Source organism: Narcine bancroftii, chromosome 13, assembly GCF_036971445.1.
Source record: "Narcine bancroftii isolate sNarBan1 chromosome 13, sNarBan1.hap1, whole genome shotgun sequence".
In the NCBI taxonomy this organism is placed as follows: Eukaryota; Metazoa; Chordata; class Chondrichthyes; order Torpediniformes; family Narcinidae; genus Narcine; species Narcine bancroftii.
Window position 1 is genome coordinate 64,524,171 of NC_091481.1, and position 17,351 is coordinate 64,541,521.

General features: G+C 45.8%; 1 protein-coding gene across 3 annotated transcripts in view; it reads left to right on the forward strand.

Moving 5' to 3' along the window:
• LOC138748613 (oxysterols receptor LXR-beta-like) overlaps positions 1–4,927 on the forward strand; it is a 45,583-nt gene extending 40,656 nt beyond the window's left edge. For all 3 annotated transcript variants that reach the window (XM_069909110.1, XM_069909111.1, XM_069909112.1), the window contains 2 exons: positions 1,077–1,171; positions 3,963–4,927. In XM_069909110.1, the coding sequence (XP_069765211.1) occupies positions 1,077–1,171; positions 3,963–4,109 (242 nt within the window). In that variant the 3' untranslated portion in view covers positions 4,110–4,927. The remainder of the gene's footprint in view (positions 1–1,076; positions 1,172–3,962) is intronic.
• The last annotated feature ends 12,424 nt before the right edge of the window (positions 4,928–17,351 follow it).

The following is a 17,351-nucleotide window of genomic DNA, read 5'->3' on the forward strand; positions in this document are numbered from 1 at the left end:
ATCTGTCCTTATTACAAATATGGAGGGATTAGACCATAAGATCCGGGAGCAGAATGAGGCCATTCAGCCTATCAACTCTGCACCATTCAAATCATGGCTGATGTATTTTTCCTTTCTACCCCAATCTCTTGCCTTCTTCCATAACCTTTGATGCCCTAATTGAAGAACCTGTCAACCTCCCCTTTAAATCTACCCAATGATGTGGCCTCCACGGCTGTTTGTGGCAATGATTCCACAGATTCGCCACCCTCTTGCTGAGTAGCTTCATTCTGAAGCTCCAGGGTTTGCTTTCAAGGCCCTTTAAAAGTTGGGAGATCGCTCCTCATTGCTGGTGGTCAAGGTGAAGGATTTGGGAAGAGATCCGAACCCTTGAAGGGAGCTGTATTGGGGGCATTGACATCAGTTCTGCAGAGAGGTGGGGAAGCTAGAGGTTTCCTTGGAGCAGTGGAAATTTGATTGAGGTATTTACAATTACGATGGATGTTGTAACCTCCTGGTGTCAGAGTTTGCAGTAAGGCCTAGTGGAGGGGTGTGCCCTAAAGACTCTTGGGGGCTGCAGCACATTGAAGTAAAAGCCTTGTTTTTTTTTTCACTTCATGCAACACAAATATTTTTTCAAATCAAGTTTATCGTCATCCAATTATACAAGTACAATCCAATGAAACGGCGTTCTCTGGTCCTCGGTGCAAAACACACAGACACATCACCAGACATAACACACATATCAGTTCATATGCAGGACAAGTAGTCGTATGTACAAATAAATAAATAAAATTTGCTTCACGAGTATGAGAGTCTTGGATGGTTAGCGAGAGCAGTTCCTTTGATCATTCAGTTTTTAATGTAGTAGGTAGGAAAGAAGTACAGAAGAAGCCAACTAAACAACTGCTTCGCATAAAGGGAACTATAGCCAAAAAAAAAGTTGAGAATAGCTGTGCTAGAGGACTGGGTATCTTGTAATAAATAAGTGAGATCCTGAATGGCTAATATCTTATTGGGATGTTTAAAAAAAGTTATGAAGACAAAGTCCATCTTTATTATGTTTCAAATCAGTCTGGGATTCCTTGTGTTGACAGACCGGCCAAATGTTCAAGACCATGGTTTGGTGGAGAGGCTGCAGCAACCCTACGTTGAAGCACTTCATTCGTACTTGCGGATCAAGCGACCAAAGGTAGGGGGCAAAGGTTAAAGCCAGACAAGCATTTCTCAACCTCGCCCACCCCCACTCTCAGTGACGTAGCATGGCCCATTTGGTGAATCCAGGCTCTGCATCCTATGGGCTTGTTGGGTCAAGGAGTAAATCTTGGACAGAATCCCTTTGCCACTCTTCAGACTCTTCTGTCTCTATCTGAGGGGCCTTGGTGTGAATCATGTGGTTTTCAGCTAGACTGGATCTCTGGCCCTGCTGCAGGGTGTGTCTCCATATGGGCCCGGATATATCTCCATATGGCTCTGGAGCCCACGATTCAGCCACCCTAACACCAGGATTCAATTAGGGAGAACTTTCTTGTTCCAAGAGTGGAACTATCAGAGAAAGTTGTTGTAGCCAAATTAAGGACCCATCAAGGAGGGATTAGATATTATTCTTGAGGTGAGAGAGTTGGACGGATAAGGAGAGAAAGTAGGAATGGGATGAGCAGCCAGGGAGGGGTTGATAGCTGGAGCAGGGTAAAATGATTGAAAGGCTCACTCTTCCTTTTTTAACATTATTCTGCCTCATTCCTTTTCAGAGTCTCATTATCCATAGCTTTACTCCAACATGCATCAGACATAGTTGTGGGAAGCTGACTGCCAACCAATCAGAACAATCTTAGCCAGGTGTCTGCCAACCATTCAGACCAATCCTAGCCAGGTGACTGTCAAACATTCAGTTCAATCCTAGCCAGATGACTGGCAACCTTTCAGACCAATCCTAGCCAGGCGACTGCCAACCAATCAGTCTAATCATAACTAGGTGAATCCTAAGTGATCGACCATTCAGCAGGCTAGCCCCATAATGCTCTGCAAATTGGTGCCCTGGTGACCAGCTGTCATGTTCAATGAATGTTACCAAATATTGAACATTGAATGATTTAGAAATATTAATTGTTTCATTATCTTAAAATGATGAAACAACTAATATGCCAACAAGCAATTACTGTATATATTCATTTAATCATCAAATTTTTTAGACTATTTTTTTTGGGCCAAAAAAAGGGGGTTTGACTTTTACAAAGGTCATACTTTTGCCTGTGGTAAGTCCCTGCATTGTTCAAGGCGTAGGGAGCTCAGATGGCCAGGACTGAGTGGTAAGTCCAGATTTGGGGCATTGAAAGCTTGAATGGGTGGTGGCCGGGACGAGGAGGATCTGCATTTGGGGAATTGGGAACTCCGGTGGTCAGGCCCTCAGGAGCTTGGATGGGCGGGCAGTTGGGAGCTCCGGAGGGCGGGTGGCTGAGACATCGGGAGTTCGAATGGGTGGGCAGCTGGGGCATGGATCGGCTATTAGGGTGTTAGGAGCTTGGATGGGCAGGTAGTCGAGGCCAAAAGAAGGGGGTTGGCTTTTACACGGGTCATATAAAAACCCCTGATTTTTGGGCCAAAAAAGGGGAGGAGGGGTCGATTATTACATGATATTGACAATTACATGAGAAGTACGGTAAATACATTCAAGTCAGTTGAGTTTGTAGGCAAGGAAAATTGACTTTCTCTGATCTTGATAAGCAGATGCCACTAGCAGAGGCCAACTGAAGTGAGGGGAAATCTGCAGAGGTGTGTCCCCCCCCAAACAGGCTCCATGAGTAGACAGACACAGTTGGACCTGCTGAGCATTCCCACCAGTTTCTGTTTTAGATTTTAGGTGGATATGGTAGGGTCAAAGGGTCTGTCTCTGTGTTGAGAGAATCACCCTGTCACTGAGACTGGCCTCAGTCCAGACTTGTTGAATTATTTCTATCTCCATGGCAGGTGTAGATCACTGACCCAGGTTCATGTTTCAGTAACTCAGACCACTCAGCCCCATAGCTAAATGACTCGGATCAGTCTGTTCTGTGGCTCTGCTTTAGAAAGCATGCCATTAAACTGGAGAAGGTGCAGAATGGATTCACCAGGGTGAAACCAGGTCAAGAGGGCTACAAGGAGAGACGGAATAGGTTGGGGCTGACCTCATAGAGGTTTATAGGATCATGAGGGACATCGAGAAAGCTCAGGGTGGCGGAGATTGAAACAAGAGGACATGGATTGAAGGTGGGAAGGGTAGGATTTACAGGGGGCACCCCTTTTCATACAGAAGGTGGATTGAGCTGCCAGAGGAAGCTGTTGAGGTGGTACAATTACATTTAAAGAGCATTCAATAGACGCATGGAAAGTGAAGGTTTAGAGTAGTGGTTTTCAAACTTTTTCTTTCCACTCACATCCCACTTTAAGAAATCCCTATTTCATTGGTGTTCTGTTATTAGTAAGGGATTACTTAAGGTGGGATGTGGGTGGGGGAAGAAAGGTTGAGAACCACAGCTCTAGACCCAATTGTTACTGAAATATTTTACTTGAGAAAAATTGTCACTGGCTCATTTCCTTTGGAGTTCTGAAATCGTGCACATAATGAGTCAATTAGGTACGATTAAAACTGGTTTTCAAACTTTTTCCTTCCATTCATACCTCTTTAAGTAATCCCTTACTAATCACAGAGCACCTATGGCATAGGGATTACTTAGGTAGTATGTGGGTGGAAAGAAAATGTTTGAAAACCACTGATTTACAGGAATGTGGGCCAAACACAGGCAAATGGGACTAGTTCAGGTTGGCGGCTTGGTCGGTGTGGATGAGATGAGCTGAGCTGAAGGGCTTATTTCATGCTGCTTGGCTCCATCACCCCTTCTGACTTCTAAGCAGTGTACTTTGTACAGCAAAGAATCTTGGAAGGATTTTTGTGTTGTGTTTTTACCTCCAGTAATCTGTGTCTGTTTTCCTTTTCTATGTTGAAGGACCATCTGATGTTCCCTCGCATGCTGATGAAGCTGGTCAGCCTCCGAACCCTGAGCAGCGTCCACTCTGAGCAAGTCTTTGCCCTCCGGCTCCAGGACAAGAAGTTGCCACCCCTGCTTTCCGAGATATGGGATGTCCATGAATGACGGGGGCAAGGCTGTGAGCTGCAGAGGAGAGGGTGCAGTGGATGTTTTTCTGAAAACTGGAAACAGAGCAGAGAAAGAAATGAATGAGCCCATGTCTTTTATTTAAAAAAAACTTAAAATGCGAACGAGAAAAAAAATGCAAAAGGGCTTGACTAACGAGAGAGAAGGGAAGATTTTGATTTTCAGGGAAATGCAGCACAGATGTGTGCTGTGTGGATGCTGAGGAGATGTCCATCACTGCACTTATTGGACTGAACTCCACTTGTTTCCTTAGCACTGGTATTGTTACCACTGCCCACTCTATCTCCAACATCCGTTGCATTATCTACCGACCACCCCCTCCCCCCCACCCCCAAAAAAGATTTTAACTGATTATTTGGGAGATTTTTTTTGCCCAATAATATATAATATGTGAAGTTTAATGTTTTTTTTTAATGAACTAATTTTCAGACCTAGATCAAATTCAATCTGGAATTGGAGAGCGTCTGTGGTAGCAACTCTGCAAGTGTGCACGTCAGAAGGATTATATTGTAAGAATGTTTGAGTGTGCGAGTGTGTATGAGTGCGCGTGTGCATGTTTCCTCCTGAAAATTTTCGTCATATACTATATGAAGGATATAGACAAACAGCAGCCAATGTATTACAGAGAAGAAACCTATTTAGTTTTATAACAAATGCAAGCACTACGTTCCATTGCTGATATTGTGAGGTGAAGCAATGAATTGTCAGTCACTGGCATGAGAATCTGATAATGGCCCATGTGTTCACTGTTTGTTGTATTACCACGGCATAAACATAATTTTCTCTCAAGGAATCAACAGAGGTTCTGTTGATGTAAATTTTATTGCGATTTTAATGCCAGGATATCTGTGATGTTCAGGCCTGCGTCCATTTATCCAATCGTTGACAGGATGTGGGGGGAGGTTGTACCCCAGTTATCAGTGAATGTTCCTGTTTTGTTGTGTATTGGGAGAGATTCTGTCCCACTTGGTCTGTCCGCCTCCGTTCTCTCTTGTGAGGAGGCTCACTCACTCCCTCGCTCCAGTAACACAGACCCCATGAACACAAGTGGCTTACTTCATCTTCCTCTCTCTGAATTGTGTCTGACTGGCCTTTGCTAGCATTCTTTCATCTCATTCTCTGCATCTGACAACTCTCACCCCCCTCCCCAATCCTCTCACTCCCCTCCCAGTCCTCTCACTCCCCTACCCAGTCCTCTCACTCCGCTCCCCAGTCCTCTCACTCCCCTCCCCAGTCCTCTCACTCCCCTCCCCAGTCCTCTCACTCCCCTCCCCAGTCCTCTCACTCCCCTCCCCAGTCCTCTCACTCCCCTCCCCAGTCCTCTCACTCCCCTCCCCAGTCCTCTCACACTCCTCCCCAGTCCTCTCACTCTCCTCCCCAGTCCTCTCACTCTCCTCCCCAGTCCTCTCACTCTCCTCCCCAGTCCTCTCACTCCCCTCCCCAGTCCTCTCACTCCCCTCCCCAGTCCTCTCACACTCCTCCCCAGTCCTCTCACTCCCCTCCCCAGTCCTCTCACTCCCCTCCCCAGTCCTCTCACTCCCCTCCCCAGTCCTCTCACTCCCCTCCCCAGTCCTCTCACTCCCCTCCCCAGTCCTCTCACTCCCCTCCCCAGTCCTCTCACTCCCCTCCCCAGTCCTCTCACACTCCTCCCCAGTCCTCTCACTCTCCTCCCCAGTCCTCTCACTCTCCTCCCCAGTCCTCTCACTCTCCTCCCCAGTCCTCTCACTCCCCTCCCCAGTCCTCTCACTCCCCTCTCCAGTCCTCTTACCCCCCTCCCCATTCCTCCCTCTCTCTCCCTCCCCTATTCCTGCCTCTCTCTCCCTCCCCGTTCCTCCCTCTCTCTCTCTCTCCCTCCTCGTTCCTCCCTCTATCTCTCCCTCCCCTATTCCTCCCCCTCTCTCTCCCTCCCCTATTCCTCCCTCTCTTTTCCCCTCCCCTGTTTCTTCCTCATCCTTCTCCCCTCTCACTGACTTCTATCCCACAGTTGTGGACCTTAAATGTTTCACTCTGTGCTGACTTAATATTGACATGCATATCTACGTGGTTGGGAGGGGAGTGAAACCACAGCAGGAAGGAGGAGGATTTTGGGGGTGATTGAGGGAAAGCTTCACAAGGATGAGCTGACTTTGAAGGAGGGAGGTGGAGAGGATGTGGTCCGAATGCAGACAGCTTGCTGTGAGCAGCTGACTTGACTTCTCTGAGATGGGGAACAGAACCTCACTATCCCACCCATCTCTGTGTACTGGGGAAGGGGCTGCTCTCTGATTGGGTAACAGGCCAACATGCTGAAATGTTTTAGAGGAAGAGGATTTTAAAATTTGGATTCATATTTCAGCAAATGTCAACATTTTCCCCCACTGCCTTGTATAAATCGATAATCAGCATGGCTATGCACATAGCAAGGGACCATTCTTTCCAACCACCACTCTTTGCTCCTTGTACAGTGAGTGCCATGCTGAGTTTTCGCATGTTAAAGACTATCCATGAATTCATCAATTTATACCGTTGGTAAAAGATCCCTAAGAACCGAGGGGTTAAATTTGCCTTTTCCCATTTGTCTTGTGGCTCCCAGCTTGTCTCTGCCTGAAGACAGAGGAGATTCCCGTGCGATGAGGTCGCACCGAAGGAACCCCGGACACTGTCCAGGCTTTGCCCTGACTGATGTTCCCAGACCAATGGTGAAAATCTTGAGCTGAGCTTGAAACATTCCCTTGTCCATCGGACACACATTCCTGCCACAGTCACCAGGTGTTGATGGTAAGCACAAACTCTTCATCCCTGCCTCCCCTCCCCCCCACCCCCACTTGGGAACAATTACAGTGGCCGACTCACCACTGACTGGCAGTTGCACCCTGAACCCACCAGAACTCTACCACTGATTCATTCCTTGTCCATTGACACCAAAATCCATTTGCAATACAACAGTTCAATTGCTTTCAGTGACAGACACATTTGTATTGTAAACCTTGTTCTGGTTAGGGATGGAGGATGTGTTGGAAATGGCTGTGGCTGAGAGGAAAACCTGCTCCCAGTCTTCCATTAATACTAATCTTGTGCATTGGGTCTGTTGCCCTGAGAATGAAAATAAAGTTGGAGGCTAAATGTTTTCCTTCACAACTTACAATTTAGGGAAGCACTTTAGAATGAATAAAACGATCACAAGTTTTAAATTTTGTTTCTTCGGAGGTTCTTTTACCTTTGTCCTAGTTTTCAATGTAATCGTTTTATCCCCACAGTTTAAATGTACAATTGTTGTAATTTTCCTATTATTTAAATATAAATATTTAAAAATAAATTTTAAACATACAGCATGGTAGCAGGCCCTTTCAGTCCATGAGCCCGTGCTGACCAATTACATCCAATTAATCTACAACCTCTGGTACTATTTAAATGATGGGAAGAAACCGGAGCACCCGGAGGGACATGGGGGAGAAGGTACATACTCCTTACAGACAGCATCGGATATAAACACAGGTTGCCAGCATTGTACTAGTGTTGCCCTAACTGCTACAATAACCATGATACCCCTCTATTTGGTTCAGAGAATCAGTAAACCTGAGCTTTTCTGACTTGGTTTCTAGACTGGAAGTCTTGTTGCAAACTGATAGGACCACAGCCAGTGTGGGGTGGTTTTTTCCATGGCTTAAGTACCAGTTAGTTTGTTGTCACATGCATCAAGATGCAGTGATAAAGATCGTTTTAAGGGCAGTCTAGTGAGACTTTCATACATAGTGCAACAGTAAGACACAGTACAGAAGTGCAGGTTTCAGAGAGATCCAGTTGGAACAGAGAAAACGCAATATCATTTCACTACTTTGAGGTTCATTCATGAGTCTGATAACAGTGGGAAAGAAACTGGTGGCATGCAACTGCACACTCCTGAATCTTCTTCTGGACAGCAGGGAGGGTGGAGAGTGTGTGGCTGTGGTGGGATGCATCTTTTAGTGTGTTGGCTGCTTTTCCAAGGCAGTGTGGAGTTGGGATGAAGTGGTGGAGTCATGTTCAGTACCCTCTGCTGTGTTTTGGAGTCTTGGACAGAGCAGTTTCTGTGATGTTTTCAATGGTTCATCTATAAAAATTGTTGAGGGATGCAAGGGACATCAAATTTTCCCAGGCTCCTGAGGAAGGAGAATCACTGGTGCTTGTACCTTCTTGGCCATTGGATCGATGTGTGTGGACTAGGACTGGTCACTGGAGATGCTTTCTCTGAGGAATGCAAAGCTGCCAACTATCTCCATCTCAGCACTGCTGATGAGGACCAGAGAGTGAGCTCTGCCCTCCTCCAGAAGTCTATAACCAGTTCCTTCATCTTGCTTACATTGAAGGCTGGGTGTCCGGGCACCAAAAAACTAAAGCATCTCCATTCTGTACTCTTCGTTAGAGATCCTGCCTATGGTGATGATGTCATCCATCACTGACCCAATCATCATGCACCAACAGGCCTAAAGACGGTTTCTTCCCTGAAGCCATCAGGCTTCTGAATGAACCCCACGACAGTGCTGCCCCAGCTTTGTACTAATTAATCTTTTGTTTCTTTGTCACTTCATGCTCCGAAGTTATGCTCCTGTTTTTCTACTTTAGGCAGCTGAATGGATGTTAGGATTAACCTGATAATCTTTTCATGGAAGAACCCTTGTCCCTGTACCAGGTATAATGTGACGAAGAACTTAAACTGGAACAATGGGCAGAAAGTAGGATCCTCTTCCAAAAAGAGTTGTTTTGAGTAGATAAAAAGATGACAGTCTGTCCAGGTTGGTGTCAGGATATCCAGCTCCATCACATTGAGTATTGTGAGCTCAGAGTTGTGAGTTCAGCCCACTCCTATTCACGCTACTGACCCACGACTGCTGCGCCAGACAGTAGTTGAAACGCCTCGTCAGCAACAAGGATGAGTCGCACTACAGAGAGGATGTGGAAAATCTCGTGATGTGGTGTGAGAATAACAACTTGAGAATCAATGTTGTCAAGACAAAGATGATTGTGGACTTCAGGAGGACCAGGGATGACCGCCCTCCACTACACATTAATAGCTCAGTAGTGGAGAGAGTAGAGAGCACCAAGTTCCTCAGAGTCCACTTAAGAAGTGACTAATCCTGGACACATCTCATTTGTCAGGAAGGCGCAACAGCAATTGCACTTCCTGAGAAGTCTGCGGCGGGTACGGGTACTTTCAACGAGTTCTACCGAGGGTGTTTGTCGGGTGTGTCAGTGTAGTACGGTTGCTTTTAAGCATCGGATCGGAGGTCTGTTAAACAGTTTACAGGACTGTTAAAGTAGCAAAAATGATCACTGGGGTCTCCCTCTCCCCCATCAATGTGATATAATGGGTTTGTGGTTTGAAGAGGGCTTGCAAAATCAGGGAGGACTCCCACCACCCTGCATGCAGCATCTTCCAGCTACTCCTGTTGGGAAAGAGATACAGGAGTATCAGAGTTAAAACCACCAGGCTGAGGAACAGCCTCTTCCCATGGGCAGCGAGAATGCTGAACAACTGCAAAAACAACTTTCTGTGATTCTACTATTTATTAAGAATATTTTAATGCATGGACATACTGTACTATGTATATCTATCATTCGCATGCGTGTTACGTCTGTATGAGTGTTTTGCACTATTCTGCACCATGGAATGGAGAATGCTGCTTCATCGGGTTGTACTGGTGTGAACTGCGGGATCTTTCAAGGCAAAAGGAGAAGATGGAAGAAGTCTCCATCTGAAAGATGGCGCCCGAGACAGCAGTGAACAAGATGAGGGTCCCTGTAAATGTGGCTGTGCTTTCTGGATGTTCAACCAAGATGAACATTGCGTTAGTTTTAGCAGCAGAAGTTCAAGTGGGTGTTGGTGAAGAGTTAATGTTTTCTCTTATGGCTGGGCACAGGACCAAGGAGAGGGTGTGAGTTTACTGGTAGAGCAGTGGAGTTTCCTCGATTTTTTTTTTTGTTGATGCTGGCTAGATGTTTCAACGATTACAAAACTTTATGAAAGAGAGAGTGAATGAGATAGGCTGCAGGCATTTTGGGAGAGAGTGATAAGGGAAAGGTTGGAAGATTGCCAAACGTGGTTTATTATCACTCAGTGAAGTTTCCACGGTCAGCACACTGTAGTATCACATCCTTTCTGCATTATGCTGTCACCATTTCACTCATGTGACCAATGGTTCTGAGGGCTTCTGTAATGATTCAAGATTCCATTTTTGTTATGTAATAGTATGGACATGCAATATTACACAAAATTTCCTTCTGCAGATGAAGATTCAACATTAGTATTAAGTATTACACTAAGAGAATTTTAATTTAAAAAAATATTTAGACATAGCATGGTAACAGGCCATTCGGCCCAATTTACACCCAATTAACCTACATCCCCAGTACATTTTGAACGGTGGGAATAAACTGGAGCCGCCGGGGAAAATCCACGCAGATATGTGGAGAGCGTAAAAGCTCCTTATAGACAGTGCGGGATTCAAACCCTGGTCCATATCACTGGCCCTGTAAAGGCATTGTGCTAATCACTACACCAACCATGACGAGAAGCAAAAGTGAGACTCTTCAGAAGCAGTGAGTGTGTGAGGATTCGCCTCTAATGCTCCTGCAGCCTCATAGACTCCCGCTTGATCCGTCGGCAGCCCGAGCTCCTCAATCAAACCTCTGACGCAATCAGGAAGCCTTCAATGCCCGAGGACCTCCAGGAGCCCTCCTTACCCCAGCACCCTCTCGAATCCCAGCTCCGATACTTGCTTTCCATGAGCCTGTGTGGGGCCCTTCAACCGCATCGCCCACAGCCCTTAGTTGCTGAACCCCTTGCTGATTCACCGCCATCCTCTAAGGTAATCTCTGCTTTTCCTTCTCAATGGGAGGGTATTATCCCCGTTTCAGGTGCCCTGTGCCGGTCTGCTGTTCCACTGGCCCTTGTGGCCACTGCTGAGTACAGACTTCACCATGTTGGACTCAGACCCATGGTTGTAGGATTTCAGTTTAAAGGCACCATTGGCTTCGCTAACCAGCCGTTTAACACCTGTACGGAGCCATTGGAACGACAACCAGGCCGTTGAACCCTTCAGACCAGCACAGGGTCTCCGCTCTCTCCTGGGTTCACACCCAGAGACAGCACTATCGTTTTGACCATTCAATGGTCAATTGGCACTATGACCTATGACCTATGCTACAAATAAAATGCCCCATTGTTCGATTCATTAACTAGAGCATGAGGGAAAAAAACCTAATGAATGCAAAGGCAGACATATTTTATATGGCAGATACTGTGTCTTTGACAAATTCAATTTAGTGAACAAAATTGAAAACAACAACAACCTCAAGGATGGTAAAGAAGCCGTTGTTCCTTGCCTTAAAAAGCTCAAAGTCTATTGAAGGAATATCGGAACTGAAGGACGATGACATGACCGTCTACGTGAAACACCGAAGGCAAGTCACATGGATCTGCAGGCAAGATTTAATCGTCTGTTAAACCTCAATATCCCGTAATGGATATTATTTCCATTTGATGGTGATACAGAAATTCAAGAGAGGTTGATTGATCTTCAGAGAAGTATAATTGCACACTGTAAGTTCAATCCATGTGGAAAAAAAAGATTTTTGGGTGAGAGAGTAGACTGCCAAAACTATGGGAAAAGGCCAAAATATTTTTCATCGCCTTTCCCTCAACATACTTGGTTGGAGGTGGATTCAGCAAAGTAATTTCCTTGACAAAATCCAGGAAAGAACTTGATATCTCAATTAGATGTGACCTGCGACAATTTGGAGCCTGACATCAAAAAACTTGCACAGGAACATCAAGCTCAAGGATCTCACAAAAATTTCATTTTATAAGAATTATTTTAAAAGTTATTTTTATTAAGTTTTCACATCCTTGAGCTTATGTTTAAGGCTGCCTAATGACTCGGGTATAAAACATTGTGCTCTATGAATGTTTTCTAATTTTGTTTCAATATGAATGTTCATGTTTTCTTCTTTCCAATATGTTCAGTAAGAATAATTTCCTATTTGCCTGTCTGTTCTGGAATCACAAACCACAGTTGTTGTGGTCAGAGTAAAAGCTTTGTCTTTTTACCTCATGTAATAAACCTTTTTTATGTTGTCTGTAGGAGAAAATTACTGAACTTCACTGATTCACGGGGAAGGGGGTCCATAAACTTTGTGTGAAAATGATAGGCTGCAGACGCTGCAATTACACTAAACACATTGAAATGCTGGAGGAGCTCAGCTGGTCTTTTCACCATCTAAAGGAGACAAAGATATATTGCCAATGTTTTGGGCCTGAGCCCTTTTTCAAGGAAGAATCAGGAAAGGCAGAAGCAGGATACATCAGAATTCAAACAATGGGGGAGGAATCTAGACCAACAAAAGGTGTTAATTGGATGTGACGAGGGACTAGGTAGAATTGATCATGTCTGTGCGAAAGGAGACAGGGAATGGAGAAACAAAGGGGAAGAAGGGGGTGGGTTTCAATGAAAGCTAGAGAAGTTGATATTAATGTCATCTGGTTGGAGGGTGCCCAGTTGGAAGATGACGTGTTGCTCCTCCAATTTGCAGGTGGTCTCAGTCTGGCAGTGCATGAGACAATGGACAGACATGTCAGGAAGAGAATGGGATGGCGAATTGGAATTGAAGCAATCTCCCAGTCTGTATCCAGTCTCTCTGATGTAGAGGAGAACACAGTGGGAGCACTGGATGCTTTGAGTATAATCCTAAATGGGCCATGGCCATACAAAAGGTTGAGAATGGCTGGTTTAAAGGGATATGGGGCACATGCAGGGAAATGAGATCAGTTGTTCGACATGGACAAGTTGGGTTAAAGGGCTTGTATGACTGAATACCCACCAGGATCCCAAGAGTGAACGTAGAAGGTACTGAGGACAGGAACAATGGATTCAGTCATTCTTTGACAGATTGGAAATTTGAGTGGATTAAATCAATTTGAAATAAAACCAGGTTGGTACCTCAAGACACTGATTACTATAAAAATCCAATCTAATATATATGTGATCACTCCCTGTTCTTCCTCTTTTTCCTATCCCTGTCTCCTTTCCTCCAGCTCTCCACCCCTCTTCTCTCATTCACAGAGCCATTCCCCCTCTCCTTATTTGATGGTGTGCCCTCTCTCCCTTATCCACCTATTACCCCCTGCCTGTGAGCTTGTGCTCCTCCCCTCCCACCATTTTATTCAGGTCCCTGCCTACATTTTGTTTATACTTTAATGATGGGCTCAAGCCCAAAGCGTTGGTTACGTAGCTTTACCTTTGCTATATGAAGTACGCTGTCCGACCTGCTGAGTTTCTGCAGCACTATGTTTCCTCTGGGCGCTACAGGATAGGTTGGATATACAATGACTCCCTCTACACTGCTCATACCTTGATGAAGGGCACAAGCCTGAAACATTGGTTATATATCTTTATTTTTGCCATTCAATGTATGCATTTTAACCTGCTGTGTTTCTCCAGCATTTTTTTACTTCAGTTACTGCATCAGCAGACTTTCGTGTGTTACTCTATACTATTTTTGTAATTCCAGACATTCAATTGAATTGAAGTTCCTCAGTGATGCACCATCAGTGACTTGAAAGACTATTAAAGAGAAACTAATAGGCTTTTATTCACTTAAGAACACAAGCACATCCATACTGTTTGGTTGTCCTGGGGCTGTGGAACAGTCACCTTTATACAGGAGCCTGTGGGGTAGGGCCACAGGTACAACCGGCCAATAGGTGTGCCTGACCAGACAACGATACAGAACTTAAATTCCTGTGCCTGGGTTTGAATTTGTCTCCACTTCTCTGTGCTGGGCCTCTGGCTGCTGTTCCAGTACTTTAACCACTCTGCTACTCCAACCCTCTTTGTGACGTTGGTGGAGTGCGAGTTTCCATGAATCATACATCATCCTGAAAGACATTTGAATCTTTCTGCTGACAAGATAATTATGCGTTAACCTGGTCGGTTTAAGTATTTGGTTTTCTGATGTATGCAAGCCCTGATTACATTGGGCGGTTGTTAAATGCACCTGTTCTGAGAAGTTAGATGGAAAGTCCTTGATCCTGGGCAAGTCCCTGCAATTATTGTTGTGATCTCACATCTTCAGACAGAGACCGCGGGGCATTCTCAGAATTCAAAATATGGTCCTATCTTCTGGACCTGAGCAATCTGAAATATCCAGACAGTGGAAGTATCTGTTTTCCATGGCTTTCGGGGAACCATTGACATTCTGAAATAGAACAGTGTTCGGGGGGGAGGGAGGGGGCCCAGAAAAATTAGAGAAATTCACAATATCCAAGGAGCCCATTTGGCCCCAGAAAAGTGCTATCCCATCATCCTGTTTAAAGTCTTTAGCCTTGTGGGTCACAGCTCCAAGTCTGAAGAAATATACCAAGACAGCACAGAAACAGGCCCTTCTGCCCATCATCCATGCTGGCCCTAAAACACCCATCTACATTACTCCTAACCTAACTTAAATCCTAGCACTTACCAACACTGGGGAACATTTATGGCAGCAAATTCACCCACTGATCCTCATGTCCTTAAGATGTGAGAGGAAACTGGAGCACCAAGCGGTCACAGGGAGAATGTGCTAACTCCCATACAGACAGCCCTTGTCCCTCTAAGTGTCTGTATATCCTCTTCTGGATACTCTCTAGTAACTTACTTATCACAGATGTCAAGCCCACTGGCCTGCAGTTCCCAGGCCATTCCCTGTTTTCTTTGAATAGAGACACACAACCTGTCCTCTGGCACCTCACCTGGACTTTATGATTCATAAATCTCAGCCAAGGCATCTGAAATTTCCTCTCCAGCTGCCCACTGTGCTGCCAAAATGGAGTCCGCAATGGGTGTCAAATACCCCAGCACTGTGTGGTCTCCTGGATAGATGCCACCCCCAAGCACTCTGTGGTTCCTCAGATAGAATCCACCCCCTCCCAATAAACCCCACCCCAGCACTATGTGGTACCCTAGATGGACCCCAACTCCCAGCACTCAATGTGGTCTCCCAGATAGATACCTTCTCCCTAGCAGTGTGGTCTCTTGGTTAGACTCCACACCACCCCCCCCGCCCCCCACCCCCTACCAGCACTGTGTGGTCTCCTGGACAGACCAACCCCTCCATCACTGTATGGTACCTCGGATAGACTCCCCCTCTCCCAATGGCGTGGTCCCCTGCGTAAATTCAGTAGGAGTGGTGCTGATGCCAATCCATGCCCACCATGGCTGACATGAAGTGAGTGCAGCAAAGTGGAGTCAGGGACTCTCGGTGGCAGCAGTGGCTGTGTTTCACCAGCAGGTGGAGCCTCCCCCACATCAGAACCTCAACTCCAACACCAACATCTGGGAAAATCGATTTACAAGAAGTCAAAAATTTCCAACCGTTGAGCTGTAAGCAGCAGGGAGAGGCAGGGACTTTCCAGAAATTGGGGCCTCTTATTCCCATCCCAGTTTTATTCAACTAGGATTCAAGGCACAATTGTAAAACTGGTGACTTTAAGCCGACATCTCATCATCGTCAACCATTGGAAAGTTTGACAATGGCCAGTTTCTCCCTGTCTGACATCTGGAGATAATTGCCAGTAAAAAAAATGGGGCCTTGTTTCTGTGAGGGGTGCTGGACAAAGTGGCGACTCTGTCTTCCTTACGGTAGATAAAATTAAAGAATTTCATGTATGTTACATTCTAAATGTAGTACATGATAATAATGGAACCTTTACGTTGAATTCCTGATACTTCCTTATGATCCACATGATTCCACTTGTCCCCACCTACCAAACCACCAGCCTCAGTGCCCAACATATTCTCCTCCTTCACTTCCGCCACCTACTACATGATCCCACCACCAGATGCATATTCCCCTCTCTACCTTCTGCACAGACCTCTCCCTCTGTGACTTCTTCGTCCACTCCTCCCTTCTCAATGATTGTCCCCTTGACACCTATCCCTTTGACCACAGGAGGTGCTCCACATGCGCCCACACCTCCTCCCTCACCACCATTCAGGGCCCCAAACAGTCCTTCCAAATGAAGCCAACACTTCACTTGTGAATCTGCAGAGGTCATCTACTGCATTCAGCGCTCCCTTTGTGGTCACCTCTACATCGGAGAGTCTGGGCGCCGAATGGAAAATCGCTTTGTCGAACACTCTGTGGATCTCCCAGTGGCCATTCATTTCAATTCCTTGCCCCATTCCCTTACTGACATGTCTGTCCATGGTCTCATGCACTGCCAGATTGAGACCATCTACAAATTGGAGGAACAACATCTCATCTTCCATATGGGCACCCTCCCTTCAACCAGATGGCATTAACACAGTCTTTTCTCTGGTTTCCGTTAAACCCACCAACCCCCCGCCCCCCCCCCCCCCACCACCACCATCTTCATCCCCTGGTCTCCTTTCCTCTAGTTCTGCCCCCCCCTCTTACCTTTTCCCTCTGTTTTCCTTCACAGAGCCAAAATCAATTCTTGCCTTTCCTCTTATCATATTCAATTAATATCTTTTGTCTATTGGTCTGGATTCCACTCCCTCCCATTCTTCCCCCTTTATTGAGATGCCTGGCTGGTTTTTGCTTATACCTTGAAGAAGGGCTCAGGCCCAAAACATCGGTAATATATCTTTACCTCTGGATGCTGTGAGACCCAATGAATTCCTCCAGCATTTACTGTGTGTCATCAGGCAGAAGACATGTCCATTGATGCCTTTCCTGCCAAGGTTGATGCTATGGCAGTGTCTTGGTTGAATCCTGCTCTGTTTAACTGAACCAACAGAAAGAAGCACGTTCCCAATTCCACCAACAGTCAAACTGGCTGATTACACCCTGGATACCAGTTGTGGGTCAGGTGGAAACACCCACAAACCTTGGGCTCAGGACCTTTTGGCTCAATGCCCAGCTCCAAACTGGAGCACAGTCTCCAGTGGTCCTCAACCTTTTTTGGTCTAAGGCCTCACCTGGCTTCCGCCCTAACATTAGTGGCAATGATTGAGCGATATTTTCAAGTCAAAGGAAGCTCTGTAAGAAATATCTTTGAAGTATTTTATTAAATATTTTTAAAGACCCACATGGAAACATGCCATGACCCACTGGTTGAGAGCCACCAGTCTCGACTGACACTCCAGCACTGTGGAAACTGATTGAAGGGATGCTGTTTTGCCAAAGAGATGTTAATAGACCCCTTCCACTGGCTCAAGGAGGTCTAACTAATCACAAAGCTCTTTTTGGAAGGAGAGCAAATGA